Genomic DNA, 27,525 nt, shown 5'->3' with positions numbered 1-27,525 from the left:
GGTACATTAACTTAGATATTTTAACAAGTAGCAACTGATTTTTATCTGTCATGTGATATGTCTAAAGGATGCAGGGAACAGAAAAAAGTATTTCTGTATAATTCAAGTAACTTCTTTTTTTTTAAATTAAATTTAAACACTCTTATGCTTGAGACTCTTTGAGTTCCCAGATTCAATCCCCAGTACCACTATTAGGCATTGCTGAGTAGTGCTTTGTTTAAAAACAGCTAACCAAACAAACAAACAACTTGAGGTAAATTTGATTTTATTGAAATTAAATCTGTTCAGGGGCTTGGTGATAGCTCACCTGGTAGAGTGAACATATTACCATGCACAAGGGGAAGCTTTACAAACGGTGGAACAGTATTATCTCTCTGTCTTTTTCTCTTCCTCTCCGTCTACCCTCCCTATTTCTTTCTATTTCTTTCTGTCTCTATTAGAAAAAGAAAGGAAAGGAAAAAATAAGTGACTTCTGAGAGTGGTGATATAACCCTGGTAAAGAGGAAAAAAAATCTATGCAGAGGATGGGGGGATTGTAAGGTTTTGCATTTGTGTAATTCCACTGCCCCCAGCAGACTCACTCTCTCTCTCTTTCTCTTTCTCTCTCTCTCTCTCTCTCTGAATTTAAGACAGAGGAAAGGTGGGGCAAGTGGGAAACAGCACTCATATCTGATGTGCCTATGTGGTATTCATCTCAGACCCCAGTCTTTGCACATAATATAATGTGTGCTCTACCAAATGAGCTATCTTTCAGTCCTCTTTTGAATTTTTTGAGGGGGAGCTATTTATCATTTGTTCCATTGAGATATGTTCCAAACAGGCCACTGATCAGTTTTGTGTTTCAGATAGTTCACTTCATAGTTTTACCAAGTGCAGCACATATCTGCAATACACACTAAGGGTTATATTCAACACGTGTTTCTTGACTTCTTTTTTCTTTCTTTACATTGAATTTAAAAGGTCAGGTCTGCATAGGCACCATCATTAGGTCTGTTAATTTTCTCTTTCAATAGCCAGTTGGAAAATGGCTACATTGGAAAATGTCCTTCAGCCCTTAAAAGACTTTTCTAAGTAAAATCACATAACAGTGTGACAGTTTTATCTTTTAAACCTATGTAAGGTGAAGAAAACACCTCTAAGCCAAAATGTGTCTCTTTCTTGCTTTGTAACAGATTAGCAGTGAAGTCTTGAAAAGCTCACCATCATATGCAATGAGTAGAAAAATAGATGAAATTAGCAATGGACTTCATAATGTTGAAAAAATGTTGCAGCAGAAAAGCAAGAATATTGAGAAAGCACAACAAGTTCAAAAGGTAACATCCTCCTTTAACACCCTTCAGAATGTAGTATGCCTCTGTTCATCCCGCATCACAGGGTGTGTTCTTGGGATAAAACTAAAGCCAAGGTCCTGATCCACTTCCACAGGGATCCCCTTACTGAGAGCCTCACCTACAAAGGCTTAGTAGAGAAGGTTGTACTTAAAAATTGCTCTCTCTTTTTTTTTTCCTTGGTAGGAATATGTCCAAATTTCTAAAAGTGTTCATTGTATGCTAGCCTTTTCACAACAAAGGAAAGTACTTTTTTTTTCCCCTCCAGGGTTATTGCTGGATCTCTGCCTGCACTACAAGTATGCTGTTCCTGGCAGCCATTATTTCCTTTTTTTTTTTTAGATTTTTTTTTAATATTTATTTATTTTCCCTTTTGTTACCCTTGTTGTTTAACATTGTTGTGGTTATTGATGTTGTCGTTGTTGGATAGGACAGAGAGAAATGGAGAGAGGAGGGGAAGACAGAGGGGGAGAGAAAGACACCTGCAGACCTGCTTCACCACTTATGAAGCAACCCCCCCTGCAGGTGGGGAGCCGGGGGCTCGAACGGGGATCCTTAAGACAGTCCTTGCACTTTGTGCCACGTGTGCTTAACCCACTGCGCCACTGCCGACGCCCTCCCCCCCTTTTTTTATTGTTGCTTTTATTGTTGGATAGGACAGAGAGAAATGGAGAGAGGAGGGGAAGACAGAGAGGGGAGAGAAAGACACCTGCAGACCTACTCCATCGTTTATGAAGTGACCTCCTCTGCAGGTAGGGAGCCGGGGGCTTGAACCAGGATCTTTGCACAGGTCCCCCTCCCTTCCCAATCTCTCTCTGTCTCTATCCAATAATAAAAAAAAAAATTTTAAAAATGCATCTCAAGCAAATATTAAGATTGGACAATTTACCTTTTGAGATTTCTTCTGCCCAGACAAGTCCAACCTCATGATTTCTTTTTTTCTTTATAAAATTATTTTACTGGGGACTTAATGGTTTACAGTACAGTTGTTGACACTTGGGTACAGTTTCTCATCTCCCCGTGATAGACATCTGCAAAACACTCTTGCTTCCATCTAGATCTGTTGCCACCACCATGCACTAGCCTGTTGGTTTCTTGAGCCAAAAATAGTTGCTGCTAACATATGTGGATAAAAGTTTTGGTCACTACATTAATTCTGAACCAGGACTGATACATTCTTTTTATAAATTTTCTTTTTTGCATTTACTATAAAGCTGTCTTCTAGATTAAGTAGGTTTAGTGTTCACTAAAATCCCTTTTCCTCATAATTTTGACATGTCCCTCTTGAAAAATCAGGGTTATATTGACCTTGTTTAGTGTCATTTATCTCTGGAAATGTCCAGGTCTTTCTGCTCCTATGCAGCTTGTACATACTGGAGTTGCTATGCTTACAGTCAGATCTCAGAAAAAGATATTTTCCAGTTTAGGCTACAAGTTGTTTCTGGGTATACATACACGTATAACTGAACCTGTGATGCTGTCTCTGTGATGTTGGTTTAGGGACATTTACAAGTGTGTGAATTCCATGTGAACATTAACAGTTAGCACAATAGACCATGATACCTACGTCCAAGTTGACTTATGCTTTTCTTCTCCAGAAAATGTGGGATGATCTAGATCTTTGGCATTCCAGGCTAAATGAGCTGGATTCTGAAGTTCATGACATTGTTGAACAGGACCCAGAGCAGGCTCAAGAATGGATGGATAAACTGATGGTTCCGTTCCAGCGGTATCAGCAAGTATCACAGAGAGCAGAATCTAGAACCTCACAGTTAAATAAGGTGCAACCATAGACCATAGTAGCTACACAACACTTATAATGGCATTGAGATAGACTTAAAACAGCAAAAATACATATTTTTGATGCATTCCATTTCCCTTGAGAATTGCCAGTTTAGGACCTGAAACTTAGAGAGGTTGAGGTGGGCTTTCAGGGGTACAAGATAGAAGTCTGATCAAGCTAGCAGAAAAGTAAGCATCCAAAAGTCATACCATAGTATGTGTCTAGACACATGTTAAACTTTCTAATATTTAGGAGAATTTAGGACAGACACTTTATGAGTCCAAAGTGGGAGCCCTCAATAAAAAAATAATGTCATTCAGGGGCCAGGAGAGATCACCCAGTAAAGTGCATGCTTTACCATGCCCTGGGTTTGTGCCCTATCTTCACATGGACACCATGAGCAGCACTGGGGGTGGGGAGGGAGAACTCTATGAATGGTGGAGCAGTGTTGAAGTATTGTCTTCTTTGTTTTCTCTATCACCCTTTAAATAAAAAGGAATTAAAATAATAGGCTTGGGAGGCCAGTCAGCAGTATCATGTATATATGAGACCCCAAGTTCATAAAATATTTCCCATAAAATGCAAAAGAATATCACGGAGGAATAAGATAACAAACTCCTTGCCTCCAAAGTAGGGGTCATGGTGGATGAGTCATACATATGATCAGAGCAAGGCCAGATTTTAATGTCAGATTTACTCAAATGTTCTATGATAAGGCCCTGTACAGGAAAGTGAAGTACAAATCCAGCTTCCAGAATGAAGCATAAGTGAGAGCCAGACTACTTATAAGGCTAACGTGTAACGCTTGCTGAGCCCTGTAGCACTGGGATCTAACTTCTTAAAGCCTTTCTATTTATGGTCAGCATTAGTCTGAAATATTGGAAGAAACAGAACCTAGAAGGACTGTGAACAAGTGATCATAGGTCTCCAGGACCTGTTATACCATTGCCTAACGGTGCCCAAGACTTCATTCAGGAATATTTCAACTCAAGTAGAAGGCAGCAGACTGAGTTTTGGTGCCACCACTCTTTCACAGGCCACAGTTAAGATGGAGGAATATCATGATCTTTTGAAGAGTACTAAGACTTGGATAGAAAACACTGGTCATTTGCTGGACAATCCCGTTGACTACGACTCTTCAAAAATGCTGAGTCAGCATGCTCACACTCTTCAGGTGAGTGTGTTTCTGTCATAGAATCTACACACTGACTAGTGACTTAGCCATTATGGCACCGCTTTCCTTCTTCCTTTCTGAGAAACAAATTTACATGTAATCAGGGCAGATGGTAGTAAAATTTGGGACAATGGTAGGCTCTACAGAAGGCCTGCATCTAGTTCTTTCTGTTCTGATAGTTACTTCATAACTTTTCAAGTATTTTTTCAGGCCACTCCTGGGCCTCAGTTTCCCCTCAGTTATGAAGTAAATATTTTGCATTGATGATTTTTTGTAGGTAGAGTCCTAGGGTGACTGCTATGATTCCTATAAATACAGCCATATAAACTTCCCATTGATTGGGGAATGAAATGTGAATATAGCACAATCATTCCATTTATTGGGCTAAATTATATGCCTCAAATACTGTCAGTCCCAAGAATGCATCATTGAATATGATTACATGGTTATAAATCTTGGTGGTGGTAGACTAGAGAGAGAGCCCCTAGCTAACTTAAAGAAGCAACTTGTCATGTAATGAGAGGAAATTGGGACCATGAGTCTAGGCAGCCCTCAGAGGTTAAGAATGACCCCTAATTGTCAGCCATCAAGAAAACTGGGATTTTTCTCCTACTGTTGATTTCTACCAGCATCCAGAATGAACCTGGAAAACAGTACTAACCTCCAGATGGTACCTTGAGTGTAGCTTTGTGATATCCTAAGCTGAGGACCCACCTAAGCTATGCCTAAATCCTGAGTCATGGAAACTGTTTTATTTTAACTTGCCTTGTTTATGGCAATAAGTTGCATAGCCTTGGAAAAACAAATTTCCTCTCCATCCTAGTATTCTACAGGTGCTCTGGGTTTCCAAGTTACCTTACAAAGATGAAGCAAATGGACAATTTATTTTTCTTACTCAGGGGTATGGTTACAAAATCAAAATCTTCCAGATAACTAGTATTATCTTAAGCTTTATTGTGGGTTTGTATAATATTTCCCTTTTCTCATATTATTCAGTCATAGGACAGACTATCATAGGAAATGGTTTATTCTAGCACAGTGATACTGTTGCAATAATGGTTTTATAATCAAACCGCAAAGTTGTTCCAACTCCATTTCTTTATCTCTAGAATAATACAGTGTGTTCCTAAGTGAGCTACTGACTTTATACCTCCCTGATATTTGAGATTTGTTGGCACTTTGCTTTCCCATGGTAACAATTGTATAAGTACTACATTGTTACACATTTCACTTGTCCTTGCCCATGATGGTGCCTCCTACCCCACTTGGCTTGACTTACCACTTCCTTAAGCCATGTTATCTTTACTATTCTTTTTTTATATAATTTTTATTTATATAAAAAGGAAACACTGACAAAAACCATAGGATGAAAGGGGTACAACTCCACACAATTCCCACCACCAGAATTATGTATCCCATCCCCTCCCCTAATAGCTTTCCTATTGTTTATTCCTCTGGGAGTATGGACCAAGGGACATTATGGGGTGCAGAAGGTGGATGGTCTGGCTTCTGTAATTGCTTCCCTGCTGAACGTGGGCATTGACAGGTTGATCCATACTCCCAGCCTGTCTCTCTCTTTCCCTGGTGGGATGGGGCTCTGGGGTAGCAGGGCTCCAGGCCACATTGGTGGGGTTGTCTGCCCAGGGAAGTCTGGTTGGCATCACATTAGCATCTGGAACCTGGTGGCTGAAAGAAGAGTTAACATATAAAGCCAAACAAATTGTTGACTAATCATGAACCTAAAGGCTGGAAAGGGGCAGATGAAGATTTGGAAGTCTCCATTTTGTAGATAGCTAGTAGCCTATATTAGTTGTATTTCAAAGGGCCCATGACTATATGAGTGTTTTTGTTTGTTTGTTTGTTTGTTTTTCTGAGCCTGACATCTAATATGCAGGTGGAACCAGGTTGTTGTCTGGGAAGATGATGTCATGTCTGGAAAAAGGACCAGAAAGCTAGATCAAGGAAGAGAGTAGCTCCCAAATATGGGGAAGGTGTATAAATATTGTTGACTGTAAACCCTATTGATTTGATGTGATCTGGGGCTCTGCATCCCTATTTTTTTTCATCATTTTCAAGGAGTTTGCAAAGATATGAAAGAGGAATAGTACTTATTTTCTTCATATTTTGAGTTAAAAAATGTACAAGATTGAGCAAAAGCTACTGTTTTGCTATTTTCTACTGATACAACTATGAAAACACCTCTCAAACTCTTCAAGGTAGTCTCAATTGCTGGACCTTGTTTCTGAACTAGAACTAAGGGAGTAGCAACAATGGGAGATGCAGACTGATTTTCTATGAAGTATAACCTAGTATATCCCCCCTCTGGCAGTTAAATCTCAAAGTACTAGTCCTATGTGCATAACCTATTTGTCCCTATCTTAGAAGCTATTGTCCTTATTTTAGAATACCCTTTTCTGTTTTTGTAGCGTTAGCAGGCATTTAAATTTTTGCTGTCACCAGGGTTTTACCACTCAGAGCCAACTTGTTAAGAGAGAGAGGGAGAGAGAGATACCATAGCACCAAGGCTTCCCCCAATGCCATAGTGCTCCCATGTGATATAACATGGGCTCAGCATTGGGTGGTACACATGGCAAAGCACATAAGCTTTCTTGTTGGATGAATGCTCAATTTTTAAATGATGTTTAAAGAATTAACAGATTTGCTACTAGGTTTTTTTTTCCACTAGTGATTTAATAATAATCAACAATATTGTAAGATAGCAGGGGTATAATTCCATACGGTTCCAACAACTATAGAGTTCCATCTCTCATCTCCTCCATTGGGAACTTCCCTATTTTTAATCCCTCTGGGAGTATGAACCAAGATTCTTTTTTTTTTTAAGATCTTTTACTTTTTTAAATTTTACTATTATTAATTAATTAATTTATTTGATAGAAACAGCCAGAAATTGAGAGGAAGGAGGGGAGATAGAGAGGGAGAGAGACAGAAAGACACCTGCAGCGCTGCTTCACCACTTGTGAAGCTTCTCCCTGTAGGCGGGGACTGTGGGCTTGAACCTGGGTCCTTGCACACTGTAACATGTGTGCTCAACCAGGTGTGCCATCACCCAGTCCCTGGACCAAAATTCTTTATAGGGTTATAGGGTGCAGAAGGTGGAAGGTTTGGCTTCTGTAATTGCTTCTCCACTAGACATGGACATTGGCAGGTCGATTCATACCCCCAGCCTGTTTCTGTCTTTCTCAAGTGGGATAGGGCTCTGGGGATGTGAAGTTCCAGACACTGTGTCTGCTGAAGAAATTCAGGATGGAATCATAGTAGCATCTGCAACTTGGTAACTGAAAGGTGGTAAGACATAAAGCAGGACAGATTGAACCTAGGTTCAGTCCCCCACACTACCATAAATCCGAGTTGAGCTATGCTCTGCTAAAAAAAAAAAAAATGTTCACCTAACTTTTAATAGGGTTGTTTGTTTGTCTTTCTATTATTTCTTTTAAAAGGTTTATTTTCTATGAGTGAGAGAGAGGCCAGAACTCTGCTCAACTCTGGCATATGGGGGTCCTAGGGAATCTCTTAAATTCAAAGCCTATAAAGTTCTAAGTCCAGCTAGTTGGATTGATATACTGAATGACTTCTTTTGTCCCCAGTCCGAATTGTAGTGGAATGGACTGGGAATCAGGTGTTGCTGTTTCTGTTAATGAATGCCAAAGAAGCAATATTACATAGTATAAAAGTACCTACTGCAAATCCACCAAAGTAAATACTGCTGTTGATGATAGTGTTCACTGTTTTTCTTATGAACAGGAGTTTAAGGTGCTGAGCAAATTAAAATTGTCTCTGGTTTAAATTTTAGTCAGCCTCTTTTAGTGTTGTGATGTTTCTCTCACTTTTCCTTGTTTCTTAAAATCTAGATGGCTTTGGAAGATTCCGAACAGAAGCACAATCTTCTACTTTCAATCTTCACAGATCTAGAAGACTTGTCAATCATTTTTGAAACAGATAACTTAGCACAGTTGATACAAGAGTTAAGTCATCAAGTTGCAGCTTTGCAGCAAAAAATAATGGAAAGTCTTCCTCAGATTCAGCAAATAGCTGATGTAAGTAAGCACTATTATAAAGATGTGACATCTTATTTTTAATGCATGTTTTATTCAGTAAATTAGAGTTATACTGATGGTTGGCCTCTAATTACACTTGATCTGGTAACTTTTTCACTTATCTTTGATTAACTTTTTAATTGTATTTTAGTTTTCAACGTGTAGTTCAACTACAAAAAAAAAAAATCCTGTTACCACTCTCATTTCACAAGTTGTGTCATTAATAAAGAATGAAACTCCTAGTCAATAAACTTGTTAGAGAGGACATATCATTGCTTTTACAGTACAAATTAGCAAAGAAACAATTAAACAGGTAATGCCCCCCCAGTCTTTTTTTTTTCTTGCCAGCTTCATCACCAGTGAAGTGACGTCCCCCAGTCTTTTAAATATTTATTGAAGGATAGCTGCCATTGGATTTTTAATATTTTCATTTGAAACAATGTATTTATTTGAGAATGGAGTCCTATAGCAAAGACAAATACAATAATCATAGGTAGTTATTTTTTAAGATTTATTTATGAGCAAGAGACAGAGAAAAACCAGAGCATCAAGACAGGGAAATAAGATAGTGGTTTACACAACAGATGCTTTTTTCTTAGTTCTTTTTTTTTTTTTTTTTTTTTTTAGTAGAGACAGAGGTAGAGACACAGAGTGAAAGAGAGACCACAGCACTTAATACTTCTTTAGTATAGTGAGGGCCAGTCTTGAACCTGGGTAACACACATGGCAGAGTAGCGCACTATCCAAGTAAACTATTTTGCTGACCCCAAATGATTTTTTTTTTAATTTAAAATTTAGGTATGTGCTTGTGAGAGAGAGAGAACAGGTAAAGGTGGAAAGAGAGAACAAGAACTGGAGCATTATTTTAGCACATAATCTCATAATCATAATCTAATGCTTGAGAGTCCAACATTTTATCCACTGTTCTACCTTCTGGGTCACTGCACAACAATTGTTCATGCCTAAAGCCACAGAGATCCTGGGTTCAATACCTAGCACTACCATAAACCAGAGCTGATTAGTGCTCTGGTTAAAATAAATGGGGGGCCCCAGATAATCATTTTGGAATATGCTGATCAAACCCACGACCACATGCCTGCAAGTCCAATGTTCTACCTACTGAAACACCTGAATTATTTGCCTTTTGTCTGCTGTATTCCTGACAACTCAATGAAACGTCAGGGGATACTACTTGTTATATAGTCTTGGCTATTTAAATATATTCCAAAATATTTAAATATGTCTATAAGTTTTATGATGATCACTCCTAAAACACATAGGAAAGTGCACTTATATGCCTTCTTAAATATAAAAGGCAGGAAAAATTCCAATGTGATTTAGTATGGAGATATCACTATAAACTATTACTATACCAACTGCTCCATTATTTTACATAAAATTATGTGTGTTCTATACTATGTGTGAATGATGCCAAAGTACTATAATTTGTAACCCTAATTGATTGCTTTTTAGCTTTTTCTTTCTCTTTCATTACTAGCTATACCTGTTTAAAAATATTTATTTATTCCTTTTTGTTGACCTTGTTTCATTGTAATTATTATTGTTGTTGATGATGTCTTTGCTGTTGGATAGGACAGAGAGAAATGGAGAGGGGAGGGGAAGACAGAGAGGGGGAGAGAAAGATAGACACCTGCAGACCTGCTTCACCACCTGTGTAGCGACTCCCCTGCAGGTGAGGAGTCGGGGGCTCGAACTGAGATCCTTGAGCTGGTCCTTGCGTTTGCGCCACATGCACTTAACCCACTGCGCTATCGCCCGACTCCCTACCTTTTTATTTTTGCAGTGACTGCATTGAATTCTTAAACAAAATGTCTAAGTATGAATGGACTTCTTTCTATAGATTTTTTTTTTTTTATTGCCACCGTGGCTACCGCTGAGGCTTTGTGCTGGCTCAACAGATCCACCACTCCCAGCGGCCACTTATCCTTTTTTCTTTTCTTCCTTTTCTTCCTTTTTCTTCTCTTTTCCTCCATTTTACTTGCTAAAACAGAGAGAAACTGAAAGAGGAGAGTGAGACAGAGAGGAAAAGGACACCTGTGGACCTGCTGCACTGCTTGTGAGGCTTCCCCCTTGCAGATTGGGGTTGGGGTTTTAAACCCAACTGTGGTGTTGGGAATGGTAATATCTGCACTCAACTGGGCATGCCACCACCAACCCCCTTTATAGAGATTTTATAATATTTAATTCTTCAATATGTAGGTTTTGTAGTATATATTGCAACATTTTTTCACTTTAAGATTCTTGATTGGTTTCTAGATAAACATTGATAAGAGAATAAACACTGGAAAATGATCTAATGTTTAATCTGAGCAGTTTATGAAATAACTTAGTGACTTTATACAAGGCAGTAATTCAAATGAAGTAATACTGAAGTGGGGGGGGGGAGTAATGTAAAAGAAAATCTTTGTCAGTTGTCCAAATCCTTGTGTGTTCAAGAGTGACTTATTTTACTTTAAGTGGTGAGAATTTAATATTTGCCCCTCTCATTTTCAAGTGTTGAGACACATTCCAAAGATAAATTTAAAATAGTTGTAGACAACTGAGATTTTATTTAAAGTTGACTTGGAGTTGGGGGAGATGGCATAATGGTTATGCAAAATAATTTAAAGGCCCAAGTTCTGTCCCCCACACCACTGTAAAGCAAAGTTGAACAAGTGCCTCCAGGGCTATATTTGAATAGGGCTCCCTGAGGGCACTACAAGTTCTCTGCTCCTGGCAGCCATTTTATTGGATAGGACAAACAGAAATTGAGAGGGGAAGGAGAGAGAAAGACACCTGCAGACATGCTTCACCATTTGTGAAACATTCTCCCTGCAGGTGGGGAGCCAGGGACTCAAACCTGGATCCTTGCATCTATGATTTTAGTACTATGCACCACCGCCCAGCCCCTTGGTCTCTCTTCATCTAGTTCATTCTCTCTCTCTCTCTCTTTCTCTCTCCCTCTCCCTCTCCCTCTCCCTTGTCTCTCTCTCTCTCTCCTTCTCCCTCTCCCTCTCTCTCTCTCCCTCTCTCCACTTCCCTCCCTCCCTCTCTCTCCCTCCTCTCTCACTATATATATATATATATATATATATATATATATATGTAATATATAATAGTACTTTGTTAGTTTTTAAGAGGTATTAGTGGTAAACATTTTGGTTAAATGTGAGAATACAATAAATGCCAATAAAATGTATTGGTTACTAGTGTCTAAATATACTTCATGAATTGTCTTCATTTGTTTCTCAATTTCTAGGATGTAGTTGCTATTGAAAATGAAGTAAAATCAATGGAGAAAAGAGTTTCAAAAATTAAAGCTATCCTGTTATCAAAAGAGATATTTGATTTTTCACCTGAAGAGCATCTTAAGCATGGCGAGGTAAGCATACATCATTACTATGCTTGCTATGTTACTTTTTAAATTTTTTTTAAATTTTCCTGTTGTTACCCTTGTTATTTTTTTATTGTTGTAGTTATTATTATTATTGATGTTGTCATTGTCAGATAGGACAGAGAGAAATGGAGAGGGGAAGGGAAGACAGAGAGGGGGAGAGAAAGATAGACACCTGCAGACCTGCTTCACCGCCTGTGAAGCGACTCCCCTGCAGGTGGGGAGCTGGGGGCTTGAACCGGGATCCTTATGTTGGTCCTTGCACTTTGCGCCACCTGTACTTAATCCGCTCTGCTACTGCCTGACTCCCTTTTTAAAAAAATATTTATTTAGCTATGTTACTTTTAATATGTAATGTGATGTAATAAAAATATATTTAGTCTGGCTAGCATAATAGTGTAACAGTGTTGAAAATGACTAGAAATATCGTACTTGGAATCACTTTTGAAGAATCATCTGTATAAAGCTAGTTTTCCTGTAGGTTATTTTAAGATTTAATTTCTGCTTAAAACTTCAAAAATCTGGAAGTTTTGCCTCTAGATCCAATTCAGACGTTTAATAATCTGAGAACTTCAGCCTCTACATCAAAAGAGCCAGTTTCCAGACCCAGTTATACTACTGGCTGAGAGTAATTATCTGACATTTCATGTATTCTTTTTCACACCTGAATATTGGTATTCTGATTACTATATTGGTCAGTTTCCTAGCAGAGGAGCTGGGAAAGTCTAAACAACACAGACATTAATTCTTCCTTGCCCTAGTATTTAGGAGCATGCATTATAGATCAGGCAAGTATAGATCTTAATTCCAGCTTTGCCTCTTACATACTGAACTCACCAAATACTTCCATGACCTAGTTTTTCTTATCTATGAAACTACCCTGGCTCTCAGGGTAGTTGTTTGTTTGTTTTGTTGGTTGGTTGGTTTTGATCATCTCCGTGGCTTCACTGCTCCAAGGATAACATTTTCAGATATAAAGAGAGGGGAGGAGGAGAATGAGAAGAGAGAGAGAAAGAGAGAGAGAGAGGCAGGCAGACAGACAGGACAGACAAACCATGACACTGAAACTTCCTTCAGTGCAGTGAGGGCTGGGTTTGAACTTGGGTCTTGCACATGGAAAAGCAGCATATAATTTGCCAACACTCGGTAGTTTTGAGGATTAAATGAAGCATCCGTATGATACTTAGTAAATCATCTTTTCTCATTTAGCATATAAATCCACATTTCTATTATGTAAATATTCTTAAAACAATGCACTTATATTTGAGGGATGTATAAAATTTGGCAAGTTAGTTCAGTTCAATGTTTGAACTTTTTGTGGGGCTCACTATATAAAAACTCTCTGCTGGGTACAGTTGCTATGAAAGTGAGTAAGATGCAGTACCAATCATCATATAGTCCGTTGCTCACTTCCTGGTAAGCCTCAATGCAAACTGGCAGGTCTCTGATGGGGAAGAAGTGTCCGGATGCATAAGTGTTGATAGGCAACTCCAGCCCCAGGCACTTTTTCTGAGACCTTTAACTACAAGATCACAAGTGATATGTCTATATTTTTTTCAATCTGGATTAAGGAAGTGTTTTTAAAATCAAAACTAGATTAAAGATTAGATTATACAGTAGTTTAATTTCCAATAATTAGATTTAGCAATGTGCTTCCTTTTTAATTTATGTACCATGCTTATGTTATACAATGAAGGTTATACTGGGAAACATATGTCCCATGAAGAAAGCCATTGCTGAAATAATGTCTTACCATGTGGAACTGAGGTTCCCACAGACAGGAATGAAGTCTCTGCCTGTGTTTCAACGAACAAATCAGCTTTTACATGATATCAAAGTATTGGAAAATGTGACTCAGAAACAAAATGAGTTATTAAAGGTAAGCAGTTTGCACAGCAAAAGCTGGCTTTGTTTTCAGTTTTTGTTTTTGTTTTGTTTAGTTTAGCCATTAACAAGAGAAATAGGAGGGGGAAAGAGAAAACCAGAGTATCACTCTGGTATATGCATTGCTGGGAATTTAACTCAGTTCCTCCCACTTGAGAACCCAACCTTCTATCTGCTGTGCCACCTTCCAGGCCTCTGTTTCTTGTTTTAATGGTTGGGTAGATCAAATTCTGATGACAGTTAGATGCTGCCTTTGTTAATTCTTGTTGGGCTTTTGTGGTGTTATTTAAGAGGAAGCATTTGATAAAAGAGCTTATCTTCTTGCTCAAAGGGAGCTAAGGTTATTTCCCATTGCTGTTATCTTTGTTGTAGATTGGTCAACATGTTAAAGCATGGTTATGCTCTATATAGTGTCATTGATAAATACTTACATGGAGAAAAAACTGTGGAAAGGAGACTTAAACTTGAAGAATGCATATGCAACCTCATAAGGCCAACAGACCTATAGAGTAATAGCACCACTTAATCTCTCTCTCTCTCTCTTTTAAAGATTTTATTTATTTCTCTTATTTATTTCTAGATAGAGATAGAGAGAGTGAGAGAGAGAGCAAAAAATAGCTCCCCCATCCATGGAGTTTCACGTATCTTGTCTTTGTTGCTCTTTTTTTCTTCATACACCCATTTTCACTTTTTAAAAAATATTTCTTTATTCCCTTTTGTTGCCCTTGTTGTTTTATTGTTGTAGTTATTATTGTCGTCGTTGTTGTATAGGACAGAGAGAAGTGGAGAGAGGAGGGCAAGACAGAGCAGGGGAGAGAGAGATAGACACCTGCAGACCTGCTTCACTGCTGTGAAGTGACCCCCCTTCAGGTGGGGAGCCAGATGCTCGAACTGGGATACTTACACCAGCCCTTGTGCTTTGCGCTATGTGTGCTTAACCCACTACTGCCCGACTCACCACTTTTTTTTTTTCCCTTTTTGTTGCCCTTATTGTTTAACATTGTGTGGTTATTGATGTCATCATTGTTGTTGGCTAGGACAGAGAGAAATGGAGAGAGGAGGGGAAGACAGAGAGGGGGAGAGAAAGATAGACACCTGCAGACCTGCTTCACCGCCTGTGAAGCAACTCCCTTGCAGGTTGGGAGCCGGGGGCTCGAACCGGGATCCTTACGCCGGTCCTTGCGTTTTGCGCCACATGCGCTTAACCTGCTGCGCTACTGGCCGACTCCCCTCACCACTTTTTTTTTTAATTTTCTTATTATCTTTATTTTATTTATTGGATAGAGACAACCAGAAATCGAGAGGGAAGTGGTGATAAAGAGGGAGATACAGAAAGAACCTGCAAAACTGCTTCACCACTTGCAAAGCATTCCCCCTGCAGGTGGGGACTGGGGGCTCGAACCTGGGTCCTTGTGCACTGTAACATGTGTGTTCAACCAGGTGTACCACTACCCAGCCCCCCCCTTTTTAGTGGCAAAGTTGTGTCTTTATTTCTCTCACACATGTGCACAATTAAGAAAAAGACCAGGGGAAGATGGGAAGAAGGTATTATTTTTTTCCTTTATTTTGGGATTAATGTTTTACATTCGACAGTAAATACAATAGTTTCTACATGCATAACATATCTCAGTTTTCAACATAGCAATGCAACCCCCACTAGGTCTTCTGTCATCCTTTTCCAGGACCTGTACTCTTTCAGAACCACCCACCCCAGAGTCTTTTGCAATACACCGACTCCAGTCCAGATTTTACTTAGTGTTTTCTCTTCTGATCTTGTTTTTCAACTTCTGCCTGTGAATGAGATCATACCATATTCATCCTTCTATTTCTGACTTATTTCACTTAGCATGATTTCTTCAAGCTCCATCCAACATGGGCTGAAAACTGTGAAATCACCAGTTTTAATAACTGAGTAGTATTCCATTGTGTATTTAGACCACAACTTGCTCAGCCACTCATCTGTTGTTGGATACCTGGGTTGCATCAGGTTTTGGCTATTACAAATTGTGCTGCGATGAACATGGGTATACACAGATCTTTTTGGATGGATGTGTTGGGTTCCTTAGGATATATCCCCAGGAGAGGAATTGCAGGATCATAGGGTAGGTCCATTTCTAGCCTTCTGAGAGTTCTCCAGACTGTTCTCCACAGAGGTTGGACCAATCGACATTACCATCAGCAGCATAGGAGGGTTCCTTTGTCCCCACCTCTGCAGCATGTGTTGCTGCTACATTTTCTGATGTGTGACATTCTCACAGGAGTGAAGTGGTATTTCATTGTTGTCTTTATTTGCATTTCTGTCACCATCAATGACTTGGAGCATTTTTTCACGTTTGTCAGCCTTTCAGATCTTTTCTGTGGTGAAATTCTATCCATGTCCTCTCTCCATTTTTGAATGGGGTTATTTGTTTTCTTTTTTTAATATTTTTATTTATTAATGAGAAGGCTAGAAGAGATTAAGAACCAGATACCACTCTGGTATATGTGCTGCCAGAGATTGAACTCAGGACCTTATGTTTGAGAGTCCAACCCTTTATCCACTGTGCCACCTCCCAGACCACTGGGTCATTTGTTTTCTTGTTGTTGAGTTTGGCAATTTCTTTATATATTTTGGTTATTAGCCTCTTGTCTGATGTATGGCATGTAAAGATATTCTCTCATTCTGTGAGAGGTCTCTTTGTGTAGTAGTTTCTTTACTTGTGCAGAAGCTTTTTAATTTGATGTAGTCCTATAGGTTTATACTTGCCTTAGTCTTCTTTGTAATTGGATTCGTTTCATTGAAGATGTCTTTAAAATTTATGCGGAAAAGAGTTCTGCCAATATTCCTCCAAGTATCTGATAGTTTCTGGTCTAACATCCAAGTCCTTGATCCACTTGAAATTTACTTTTGTGTTTGGTGAAATACAGTGGTTCAGTTTCATTCTTCTGCAAGTTTCAGCCCATATTTTCCAACACCATTTGTTGAAGAGACTCTGCTTTCCCCATTTAATAGTCTGGGCACCTTTGTCAAAGATTAGATGTCCATAGGTGTGGGGGCTCACTTCTCGGCTCTCAGTTCTATTCCACTGGTCAGTGTGTCTATTCATGTTCCAGTGCCAAGCAGTTTTGATGGCTCTATATAATACAGTTTGAGATCTGGGAGTGTGATGCCTCCAGTTCTGTTCTTTCTTCTCAAGATTGTTTTGGCAATTCTAGGTCTTTTCTGTTTTCAGGTAAACTTTGTAGCATTTCTTCTATTCTCTTAAAAAATGTAGTTGGGATCTTGATGGGGATTGAATTAAATTTGTGTATGGCTCTAGGTGGTATATCCACCTAATGATGTTAATTCTTCCAACCCGTGAACATGGAATATCTTTCTACTTCTTTGTGTCTTTTTCTATTTCCTTGAATAGTGACTCATAATTTTCGGTATACAAGTCTTTCACTTCTTTTGTTAGGTTTATTTTATTGTTTCTGTTGTTTTTGTAAAAGGCATTTATTTCTGGATTTCATCTTCTTTTAACTTAGTGTTTGCATAAAGGAATGCCACTGACTTTTGGATGTTAATTTTGTATCCTGACACCTTACTGTATTGCCTGATAATTTCCAAAAGCTTCTTGCTGAATTTTTTAGGTTTTTCTATTTGTTGCTCTTATGTGTTGTTGGGGATTGAACCCACGGCTCACACATGGAACTCACGTGTTTTACCACTGAGTTGCTGCTTCTTATGTTTTTTATTTTATGTTATTATTTTTATTTATTTGCTGGATAGAGACAGCCAGAAATTGAGAAGGAAGGTGGTGATAGAGAAGGACAGAGACAGAGAGACACCTGCAACACTACTTCACCATTTGCAAAGCTTTCCCTCTGCAGGTGGGGGCTGGGGCTCAAACCTGGGTCCTTGCTCAGTATAACATGTACTCAACCAGGTGCACCACCACCTGGCCCCTCTTCTGTTGTTTTGTTTGATCTCCATTCTTAAATTATGAATAGTCATTAGATGGAAATGATATTTTACTTTGGATTTGATTCCTAAATTAAGAAACACCCTCACAAGAATAGAGAGTTGTTGCAATAGCTTTAAATTCCACATTTTTGCCTTCTTGGTAGACACCCCACCTGCCTGCTTTTCCTGATTTTTTTTTTTTTTTAGCCAGGGTTAAAGAAAAGGTAATTTTCCCTTCTTTCCAACCAACATCTGGCTAGAAAAGCTACTCTCAGGTCAGATCATGGTTCTTCTTCTTCTAGCGTTTGCCCTTCTTCCATAGCCAGTCAACAGCATCAGGTTGAGCCTGATGTAAAGTTTCGAGACCTCCTTTGAATCTGGAGAGGTGGCAGTCGTTGACTATGTGGGTCATAGTCTGTCTGTAGCCGCAGGGGCAGTTTGGGTCGTCTCTGGCTCCCCAGCGATGGAACATAGCGGCGCACCGGCCATGGCCTGTTTGATAGCGATTGAGGAGGACCCAATCATAACGCGCTAGGTCAAAGCCGGGTTGACGCTTGCAGGGGTCTGTGATGAGGTGTTTGTTCTTTACCTCAGCTGACTGCCAACTCTGTTTCCAAGAGACTGGAACAGAGAAGTTCAGTGTAGGCATAGGGGACCAGATTGGGTAACGAGACGTCAAGCGTTGGACAGGGTGGGCGAAGATATCCGCGTATATTGGCAGGTCCGGTCAGGCGTAGACGTGGGAAATGAACTTAGATGATGCTGCATCCCGACGAATATCTGGCGGGGCAATGTTGCTAAGAACTGGCAGCCATGGAACCGGGGTGGAACGGATGGTTCCAGAAATTATCCTCATGGAGGAATATAATTTGGAATCGACCAAGTGGACATGGGGGCTACGGAACCATACTGGAGCACAGATCATGGTGTACCTGGTTAAGTGGTTAAGCACACACATGAATGTGCAAAAGGACCCTGGTTCAAGCCTCTGGTACCCACCTACAGGGTGAAATCCTAACAAGAGGTGAAACAGTCAGTACTGCAGGTCTCTTTCTGTCTCTTTCCTTCTCTCTCTTCCTTGCCCCTCAATTTCTCTCTGCCTCTCTCCAATAATAATTAAATAACATATATAAAAGAAAAACTACTTTAATATTTTTCTTCTTATACTTTATTATTTTACTACATTAAGGTGGTCACTCTGTTCTGTAAAGATTTGAGGGTACTACAGTCGCCACTTTGAATTTTAATGACATACTCTCTCTGATCTGGCTGCTGATCAGCTGACTTCATTTTCTAACATTCATACAGAGAAAAACAGATCCACCCCTCCATGTACTCTTTTTAAAAATAGCACAAAGAGATGAAAAAAAGAATTTTTTATCTATTATTTTTCATCTTTTGTGTTTTATTGGTCTCCTGGCCAGGGAAAGAAAAATAAAAGTCTTAACTATACTTTAAAGTACTTTCTTCACAAGATGAAAGGTGAAAAATAGAAGAAATTATATTTTGTGCTATTTGTGAGCTAGGAATCTAAGTGTTCTGTTAAAAATTTCCATCTTCTGATGTTAGTGGATGTCAGATGCCATCTCCTAGGCCTCAAAACTAAATAAGCCAGTGGTGATGGAAATTATTAGACAATGGTGCAGTTCTTTTAATTCCTGCTTCAGGTATTGTAAGTGCAGTCTTTGTGGCAAACAAATTACTCAGTGGTGGTGGGGTAATAATTGGATATAAGTCAGTATTTAGTACTAGGGAACAGGTGTGTGCTGTGAATATGCTAACTCATTTCCGGCCTGCAGCTAAAACTATGGTTAAATATTAAAGAAAGTGCAAGGAAGACATTTGCACTGGCCAAACCCTCGTGTATTTTAAAAGGCATTGTACTTCACTGTGAAGCATACCAAGAAAATACCTAGACTTTCCTTTGAAGTCCATATCCTTACCTTTCAACATACTTGTCATATCATTCAATCCAAAAGCCTTCTTCATCTTATTATTAACTTATTTAGCTTATAAGACTTTTGCCTTTTTGTGCAAGCTCTGATGGTTCTCAAAAATTCAACCTCTTGCTCATAAGATATGCATTACTGATCAGGTGTGGGTACTGCTAAGTGGGGACTGAGTGGGGATGTGGCTGGAACAGGAAATTTTATTTTTTTAAACCACATGCCCTTTCTACTCTGAATTAATAATGTTACCTTTCTGTGTGGAAACCCTTATATGAAATATGTATTACTATGTGTATTATGTATGTGTAATATATATTAACATATGTGTTAATGTGTAGTATGTATTAATATTGTGTATGTAACATATATCAGCAATTTTGTTAAAATGAAGCAGATTTATGCAGGCATGCATTAAAATACTTTCCAGAATAAGCCTGGAAATATTGGAAAGCAAAGGTATGTCTAATTAATCTGCATTCTAAACTCTGTCCTGCAATCTAGGTAGACCAGAAGGTAACATGCCGGCTTTGCAAATGTTGTCCTTTATAGCTTTGCTGTCATTTATTAGAACTTGTGATGAGGTAGATGTGAGAAGTAACCCACTCATTCCTTAGATTATGACAGACCTTCTTTTGGGGGTGTTTTACAGATAGCCATAAAACAGACTAATGAATGTGATGAAGAAGTAGAAAATTTACAACAGGTCTTAAATAATTATTCAACTGAGTTGTCCCATGAAGACAGGTCACCAGATCAAGTTTCCAACATACCACATATACAGGTATTTTTTTTTCATTTATTCTATTAGCAGATTACTCAGTGATCACCAACCCATTGGTTTGAATCCATTGTGATGGTCACAGTCTATTTCCTACTTCTATCTTCAAATTGAAAACATATATATATATATATGAAACACTGACAAAAACCATAGGATAAGAGGGGTACAACTCCACATACTTCCCACCACCAGAACTCCATATCCCATCCCCTGCCCTAGTAGCTTTCCTATTCTTTATCTCTCTGGGAGTTTGGACCCAGGGTCATTATGGGGTGCAGAAGGTGGAAAGTCTGGCTTCAGTAATTGCTTCCCCACTGAATGAAGGCATTTCTTATGTGTACTTCCCTTTATGGCTACAGCTAATAAAAATACATGGTTATAGCATTGTAATCATGGAAGGACCTTCCATTATCCTGTCTCCACTTTCTTGGTCTGAATTTGTACTGTTACCAAAGAGACTGTTGTCAACCTGAGCTTCTGACTAGCTTTCCAGGATAGAGGCCATCAGGACGTGTGGGCAAGGTGGGCTTGAGAAATAGAGACCCTGAATCCTATTATAACGAAGACTTCCACACACTAAGAAACATTTCCATCTACCCTACAAAGCAGTGCACCCAGTTATATATTTTCATATTAACCCTGTACACTGGAGTCTTTTTCAGTCTTTGTTTTGGCAGCCATGCTTCTATAATGAAGAAAACCTGTTTGTGTGCCAAGGACTGCAGAAAATAGCTTTTCTCCTGCCATCAAGTTGATTTAGGCAGGCAGTTGCTATGGTGTTCAAGGATAAGTTACACCATTTGCTAGCTATGAGGCCCAAGGGCAAGTACTTAACCTAAGTTTAAGTACTGCGGGTCCAAGGTCACACAACTCTAAAGTGATAAATTCAAGGAAGACTCAATATTTGTAAAGATTCCAAATTTTCCCTTACTAAAAAAAATTTGGGGGGGAGATTGGGTGGTAGTGCGGCGGGTTAAGCTCTAACCCAACCAGAAAGCAGGGTTCTGCAGGCACCTTGCCTGGCAAACTGTTGTTCAGCACTCACTGCCTGATTTTATATGAAGCACAACAGACATCACACTTAAGTGATACATCTAAACACGTGTCAGCTATGAGAAAGTAAAGGGGGGGGCAGGTGGTAGCGCAGCGGGGCTAAGCACACGTGGCACAAAGCGCAAGGACTGGCTCAAGGATCCTGGTTCAAGTCCCCGGCTCCCCACCTGCAGGGGAGTCGCTTCACAAGTGGTGAAGCAGGTCTGTAGATGTCTTTCTCTCCCTCTCTCTGTCTTCCCCTCCTTTCTCGTTTTCTCTCTGTCCTAGCCAACAACAATAATATCAATAATAACAATAATAACTACAACAACAATAAAACAACCAGGGTAACAAAAAGGATAAGAATAGACTCCAGGAGTAGTGGATTCATGGTGCAGGCACTGAGCCCCAGCAATAACCCTGGAGGCAAAAGAAATTTTTTTAAGATACTAAAAAGCTTTTATTTGTGAGTTACATCTACTGATATAGAAATTAAAATTCAGAAAATATAAAAACACTTATTTAGTAAATTTAAAAATAACAATTATAAATCCATTACATTATAACAGAAACAACATTTTTGTGGAGAAAGTTATATGAAGGTTATTTTTAAGTGGAACAGGCATTTATTTACTTGATACTAGGATTTCACACCAGTACAATTCCACCACCCCCTTGAATCATTCTTTTTTATTTTTTCTTTGAATTTCAGATAGAGGATTTTTTTTAAACAAAGTCTTCAGGGGACATAAACATGTGAGATTCCCAAACTTATTTTTTTCTCAGTAGCTCCCAAATAGAGTTGAAAAACTCACAAATTTCCTGGAGAGCTGGGTAAAGCACAGGTTTTAGGGCTCTTACCCTGTGGGGTGCTGTTGGGACCCTGGCTCCCCTCCCTGATTGGATAGAGCTTGTTTTAGTCCTGATCTCAACTCCACCCCCAAAGATTGACTGACAAGTTGTCAGGTGAGATTCAGACATCCTAGTTTATAAATGCTCCATGGGTCATTTGGAAAGAGGTTGCATGGAAAAGTATACTGACTCTGAAAACCAAATAGCATAGGCACAGCTTTGTCCCTGTACAGAAGGAAGCCAGCTCCTGTGGACATACAGAGTTCCTCAGAGATCCCAGAGCCTTGCAAACACTCTTTCTCTGCACAGGGAGAAATGGAAGACATGGAAAAGCAGATTCTGAGTTTGAACCAGAAAAAAGAAGATCTGTTGGTAGACTTGAAGGCTACCCTCCTAAACCTTCATCAGCATCTGCAGCAAGAACCAGAACTAGAAAAAGAAGCTCCGTCAGGAGGAGTATCAGAGGAGGATGGAGTAGCTGAGAGGGATGTCTCTACACGGCAGGTGGGTCGAACATTACTTTGACAGTGGCTCCGCTTTCTACAAGAACATTATTGGAATTTTCACCTGAGTAACCTGTCAATCTATGCCCATGGCTTCTATAGTAAAGAAAAATTCAAGCCCAGATATACTCCACCTGAGATTGTTCATTTGTAAATATAAATCCTCAGGGTGTGTCTGTCTGGACTCAGCCCAGAATGCTTATGCCCGAGTTACTTAAGGTAATGCTTATGAAATTCCACAGACAAGTAAATGGAAACCTTGCTTTAAAGTCTCCTCCTATTAGCCAGCCCCTTGCTGACTCAAAATGGGCCAGCACCTCTCTTAAGTCCACCTTGAATTTACATCAACGTGTCACATTCTAGAATTGTTTGATGAGGGGCCACAGAGAGCAATGCAAATGAATGGGTGGGTAGTTTAGATAAAGTGAGTGAAGAATTGGCTACATAAAATCTTGGCCAGGCCAGGATCTTGATAGTATCAAAAGGCAAGCTGAGTGCAGGTAACTTTGTGCTGTCTTTCAGCTGAACAGAACAGGCTCTATGTCTTTCCTGCCAGCAGTGGAGGAAGAGGCAGAAGAGAGCTCCCTGAAGAGTGAAGTAAGGAAAATGATTTTCTCCTTAAAGCTTATATAGAACCAAAACCTCTGCAAGAAGGCCAATGAGTAGTTCTTACATGAAATGGAAATGTGTAGAGAAAGAACTTTAAAATCTAATTCCAATAAGGGTGATTGAAGTCATCCTCTTAGGTTATTAGCATTGTTTAAATCCATCTAAACCTACTTCACACGAGTGGGATAAATGTAATTCAGACACACTTGTAGGCCTAACGGAGGAGATGACACTCCTTTGTTGTATCTTGGTTTCTGAGTACTTTCTCGGAAGTTTTAAGAGTATATTGTTTGGTTGACTCTCCTGGTGTGATTTTTAGAATTTGCTTTCTCATATTTGAATTACTTTTTCAGTGGAGAAATGTGTTGACTACTAATACTGCTTGCTTGTTTAAATTGTTCGTCTTTGTTTTTCTCAATGTGGGACTTTGCTGTTCCAGGCTGACTTTTTCAAATAGAGTGAGGGGGAAAGATACGAGACTCTAAAGTTTCCTACAAAGTGGGGGCCAGGCTTGAACGAGGGTCTTGTTCATGACATATCAGCTACAACTTCTTAATACTTCATTACAACTGGTTGGATGACACATTTGCAATTGACTTTTCTGACAACAGTTTCTATTTTATACCTTAAAAACTAAAGTTATGGGAGTTGGGTGGTGGCGCAGCGGGTTAAGCACAAGGACTAGCATAGGGATCCTCGTTCGAGCCCCCGGCTCCCCACCTGCAGGAGAGTGAGTCACTTCACAGGCGGTGAAGCACATCTGCAGGTGTCTGTCTTTTTCTCCCCCTCTCTGTCTTCCCCTCCTCTCTCCATTTCTCTCTGTCCTATCCAACAACAGCAGCAGCGGCAACAATAATAATAACCACAACGATGATAGAACAACAAGGGCAACAAAAGGGGAAAGATGGTCTCTAGGAGCAGTGGATTCATAGTGCAGGCACAGAGCCCTGGCAAGAACCCTGGAGGCAAAAAAAAAAAAAAAGTTATAACAGATCTTATGCCAAAAAGGAGAGCAATTCAGCGATTTTAGTATTTATGTCTTATGATTCTTTTCTGCTCATTTTATACATTTTAAAATAGCACCATTGTCACAGAGAACAATCTGTTATCCCAAGTGTATTGCCAGGACATTGTGAAACTGAGTGGCAGGTCAAGGAAGAGTACATGTTTATTAATCCTGATTACCAATTTCACTGTCTGATTTTTCCCTTTTATTGCAGAGAGAATTGTGAGAATAAAGACAGTTTCAGGGACCAAAAGCAGTATACCTCACTTTGGTTCTAATTGGAAATGATCTGCATATGCCTCTGAGTCGACATTTATAATGTTCATGGTTTATCTTTAACTGCAAAAAAAAAAAAAAACATATTCACTAGACTGTATTTCAAAGATAGCATTTTTTTTTCCTTTTTCTTTTTTTTGCCTCCAGGGTTATCGCTGGGGCTCAGTGCCTGCACTATAAATCCACTGCTCCTGGAGGCCATTTTTTCCTTTTTGTTACCCTGGTTGTTTTTATAGTTGTTGTGGTTATTATTATCATTGCTATTGATGTTGTTGGATAGGACAGAGAGAAATGGAGAGAGGAAGGGAAGACAGAGAGGGGGAGAGAAAGATAGACACCTGCAGACCTGCTTCACTGCCTGTGAAGGGACTCCCCTACAGGTGGGGAGCCGGGGACTCGAACCGGGATTCTTACGCCGGTCCTTGCACTTTGCACCACTTGCGCTTACAGATTACATTTACTCAAGCAGGTTCCATTCCTGAAGCACTGTTTAAAGATCTCCTTTGTGTAACATGTCTCCCAGCTTGTGAGAAAATTTTGTACACTCAGTACAGCGCACACCTACAGGGGAGAGGTGCTGCAGATGTATTTCCTTCTCTCTGTCTCTCCCTCTTTACTTCTCCATCTCTCACCTTTTACTAAAACAAAAAATGGTTTCTAGGAACAATGCAGTCACTAAACCCCAGCTGTCACCCTTCGGGCAAATTAGCCATCAGGAAATGTAGCCACATTTGATGTCATTAGCCAGATAAATTAATTTTTTTAGAAATCAAGGGATAGAATAATTAAGATCTACATTTATGCTTCCTGGTAAGCTGAGTCCAATGCTTTAGAGCTAAGTAGGATGCTGTTTATGGTGGTTGAAAATCATTTCTCTTTGCTAATTAATTGATTACTATACTAGAATGGAGATAAAAAAGCAGAACCATCTTTTATATCTTGGTCTTCACTCTGGAAACATGACAAAGACATGGAAGAAGACGGGGAATCCTCATCTTCTGGAACAGTCATTCAGGTAACCCTGACAACACATTTGTCGGAGGGGTGGGGGCAGGGTGGAGATAGTAAGGCGTAGTAAATTAAAGAACTTTTTTTTTAAAAGATTTTTTTTAATTGTGTCATATAAATTTCACTTATTACAGACAGTATAGACACACACACACACACAGTTTCATTTTAAAGAGAACCCCTCTGGTACACATAGTACCAGAAATCTAACCTAGAGGCTCAGACATGCTCTACCACCAGAAGAACTATTCTCCAGCCAAGAAAATAATTTCTTGACTGAATGATTGCTTTAGGATGGAGTCTGCATGCACTAAAATGTTGTTCTTCTGGCTATTGTTATTGTTGTCATTGTTACAGAGATGTTTTACAAACCATAACACACCTTATTACCACCTCCAAAGTAAGGATGAAAATTTCTTAAAACCTTCTCATAGTTGCTTCTGATCAAAAGCAAAGACAGCTAAATGTTTGCTATTTGCATCTCTGCACTCATTGATAAAGGAGAACTTCCTCTGAGGAATGTTCCTTATTTAGAAATCTGAGCTGAAAAGAAAAAATCATAAAAGAGCACCTTACAGACTCATCATAGTATTTTAAATCACTTAACACACTCTTTGCAAGTGGAACAGGGTAGTGGACTTCCTATAATCCCTTTTCTGAACAAAGTCGTGTAAAAGATAATAAAGGTTTTTGTTGTTGTTGTTGCTTATGATCTCCTAAATCTTTTTTTTTAATATTTATTTTATTTATTCCCTTTTGTTGCCCTTGTTGTTTTATTGTTGTAGTTATTGTTGTCGTTGTTGTATAGGACAGAGAAATGGAGAGAGGAGGGGAAGACAGAGAGGAGGAGAGAAAGATAGACACCTGCAGACCTGCTTCACCGCCTGTGAAGCGACTCCCCCTGCAGGTGGGGAGCCAGGGTTCAAACCGGGATCCTTATGCCGGTCCTTGTGCTTTGCACCACCTGCGCTTAACCCGCTGCGCTACAGCCCAACTCCCCTGATCCCCTAAATCTTTAGCCTCTCAAAATAGAGGGCAAGTGCCCTTTACTGTGAGAAATCTCTATGAACTGATATGAAAACAGTTGTTTTCCTCTTGCTCCTGTACTATCACTGAATCACATATCCATGAACTCCCCACTCCTGCCTCCTGTCCAGCTTGACTTCCCCCTCCACTCTCAGGCCAGTTCTTCCATTGATCTCTGACAATGGCTCTGCTTTGGACCTGAATATCCTGTCTGCTTGTGAACAGGTTCCTTCCCTCTCCACCTTGAGAAAGTATGAGGTTCCTGTGCCACATAAATTCCCTCCCTAGTAACCCCACCCCTGCAAATAAGATGGGTGTCCCACAAGCAGACTCTCTTCAGTGAGTCTTTCAGAAACTGCTTTGCAGCAACTGGGTTACTTTCCTGTGTCTGCCTGCAGACTCCCTTCTCTTCCAAAAAGCCCCATTTCACCTTCTCTCCCCTACCCCGTTTCTTAGTCTTTGTTTTCTTACTTATTTTTATGCATGCACCTGGCACAATCTCCTGAGTTGAGCTCTATTTGTGTGCCCTTTACTGTGCACTATACTGGGCTCAATATGGTACTTTATGGAAATTTGTTGAATTTCTTGCTTCCTGTGTCCATTACAGTGCTTCCTCTCATTTAAATATCTTTATTTGATGATCCTCACCCTGGGTTCCTGTTGTAATCAAGTTTGTGCCCCTGGCTATACTTAAACTGCCATTGACTTCTAGAACATCAACTTAATACCCATTTATTTTTCCTAATCTTTATTGATCTCTTCAGCACCAGGCTCTATTGACCGCCTCTCCCCTCTGGAAATACAGTGTTCTTTTGACTTGATCCTGCAGTTGCCTGCCTCATCTACCTACAACCCCTTTCATCTTCTTCTCTTGTACCATCTCTGCAATTGTAGACATTCCCCCAAAATTCCACTCTCTTCCCTCTTTGTTTTCTCTCAG

The 27,525-nt window shown here is 39.6% G+C and overlaps 1 protein-coding gene across 12 annotated transcripts in view; it reads left to right on the top strand.

Moving 5' to 3' along the window:
- Nucleotides 1-27,525, top strand: part of SYNE2 (spectrin repeat containing nuclear envelope protein 2) — a 429,917-nt gene that overhangs the window by 261,514 nt on the left and 140,878 nt on the right. For all 12 annotated transcript variants that reach the window (XM_060174850.1, XM_060174845.1, XM_060174844.1 and 9 more), the window contains exons 55-64: nt 1,173-1,313; nt 2,927-3,109; nt 4,148-4,285; nt 8,155-8,340; nt 11,600-11,722; nt 13,431-13,613; nt 20,142-20,273; nt 22,467-22,661; nt 23,183-23,257; nt 25,456-25,566. In XM_060174850.1, coding sequence (XP_060030833.1) covers nt 1,173-1,313; nt 2,927-3,109; nt 4,148-4,285; nt 8,155-8,340; nt 11,600-11,722; nt 13,431-13,613; nt 20,142-20,273; nt 22,467-22,661; nt 23,183-23,257; nt 25,456-25,566 — 1,467 coding nt within the window. The remainder of the gene's footprint in view (nt 1-1,172; nt 1,314-2,926; nt 3,110-4,147; nt 4,286-8,154; nt 8,341-11,599; nt 11,723-13,430; nt 13,614-20,141; nt 20,274-22,466; nt 22,662-23,182; nt 23,258-25,455; nt 25,567-27,525) is intronic.

This window comes from Erinaceus europaeus, chromosome 16, assembly GCF_950295315.1.
Source record: "Erinaceus europaeus chromosome 16, mEriEur2.1, whole genome shotgun sequence".
NCBI classification, from domain to species: domain Eukaryota; kingdom Metazoa; phylum Chordata; class Mammalia; order Eulipotyphla; family Erinaceidae; genus Erinaceus; species Erinaceus europaeus.
Note: the sequence above shows the minus strand (reverse complement) of the source record. Positions and strands in the feature narration are given on the sequence as shown.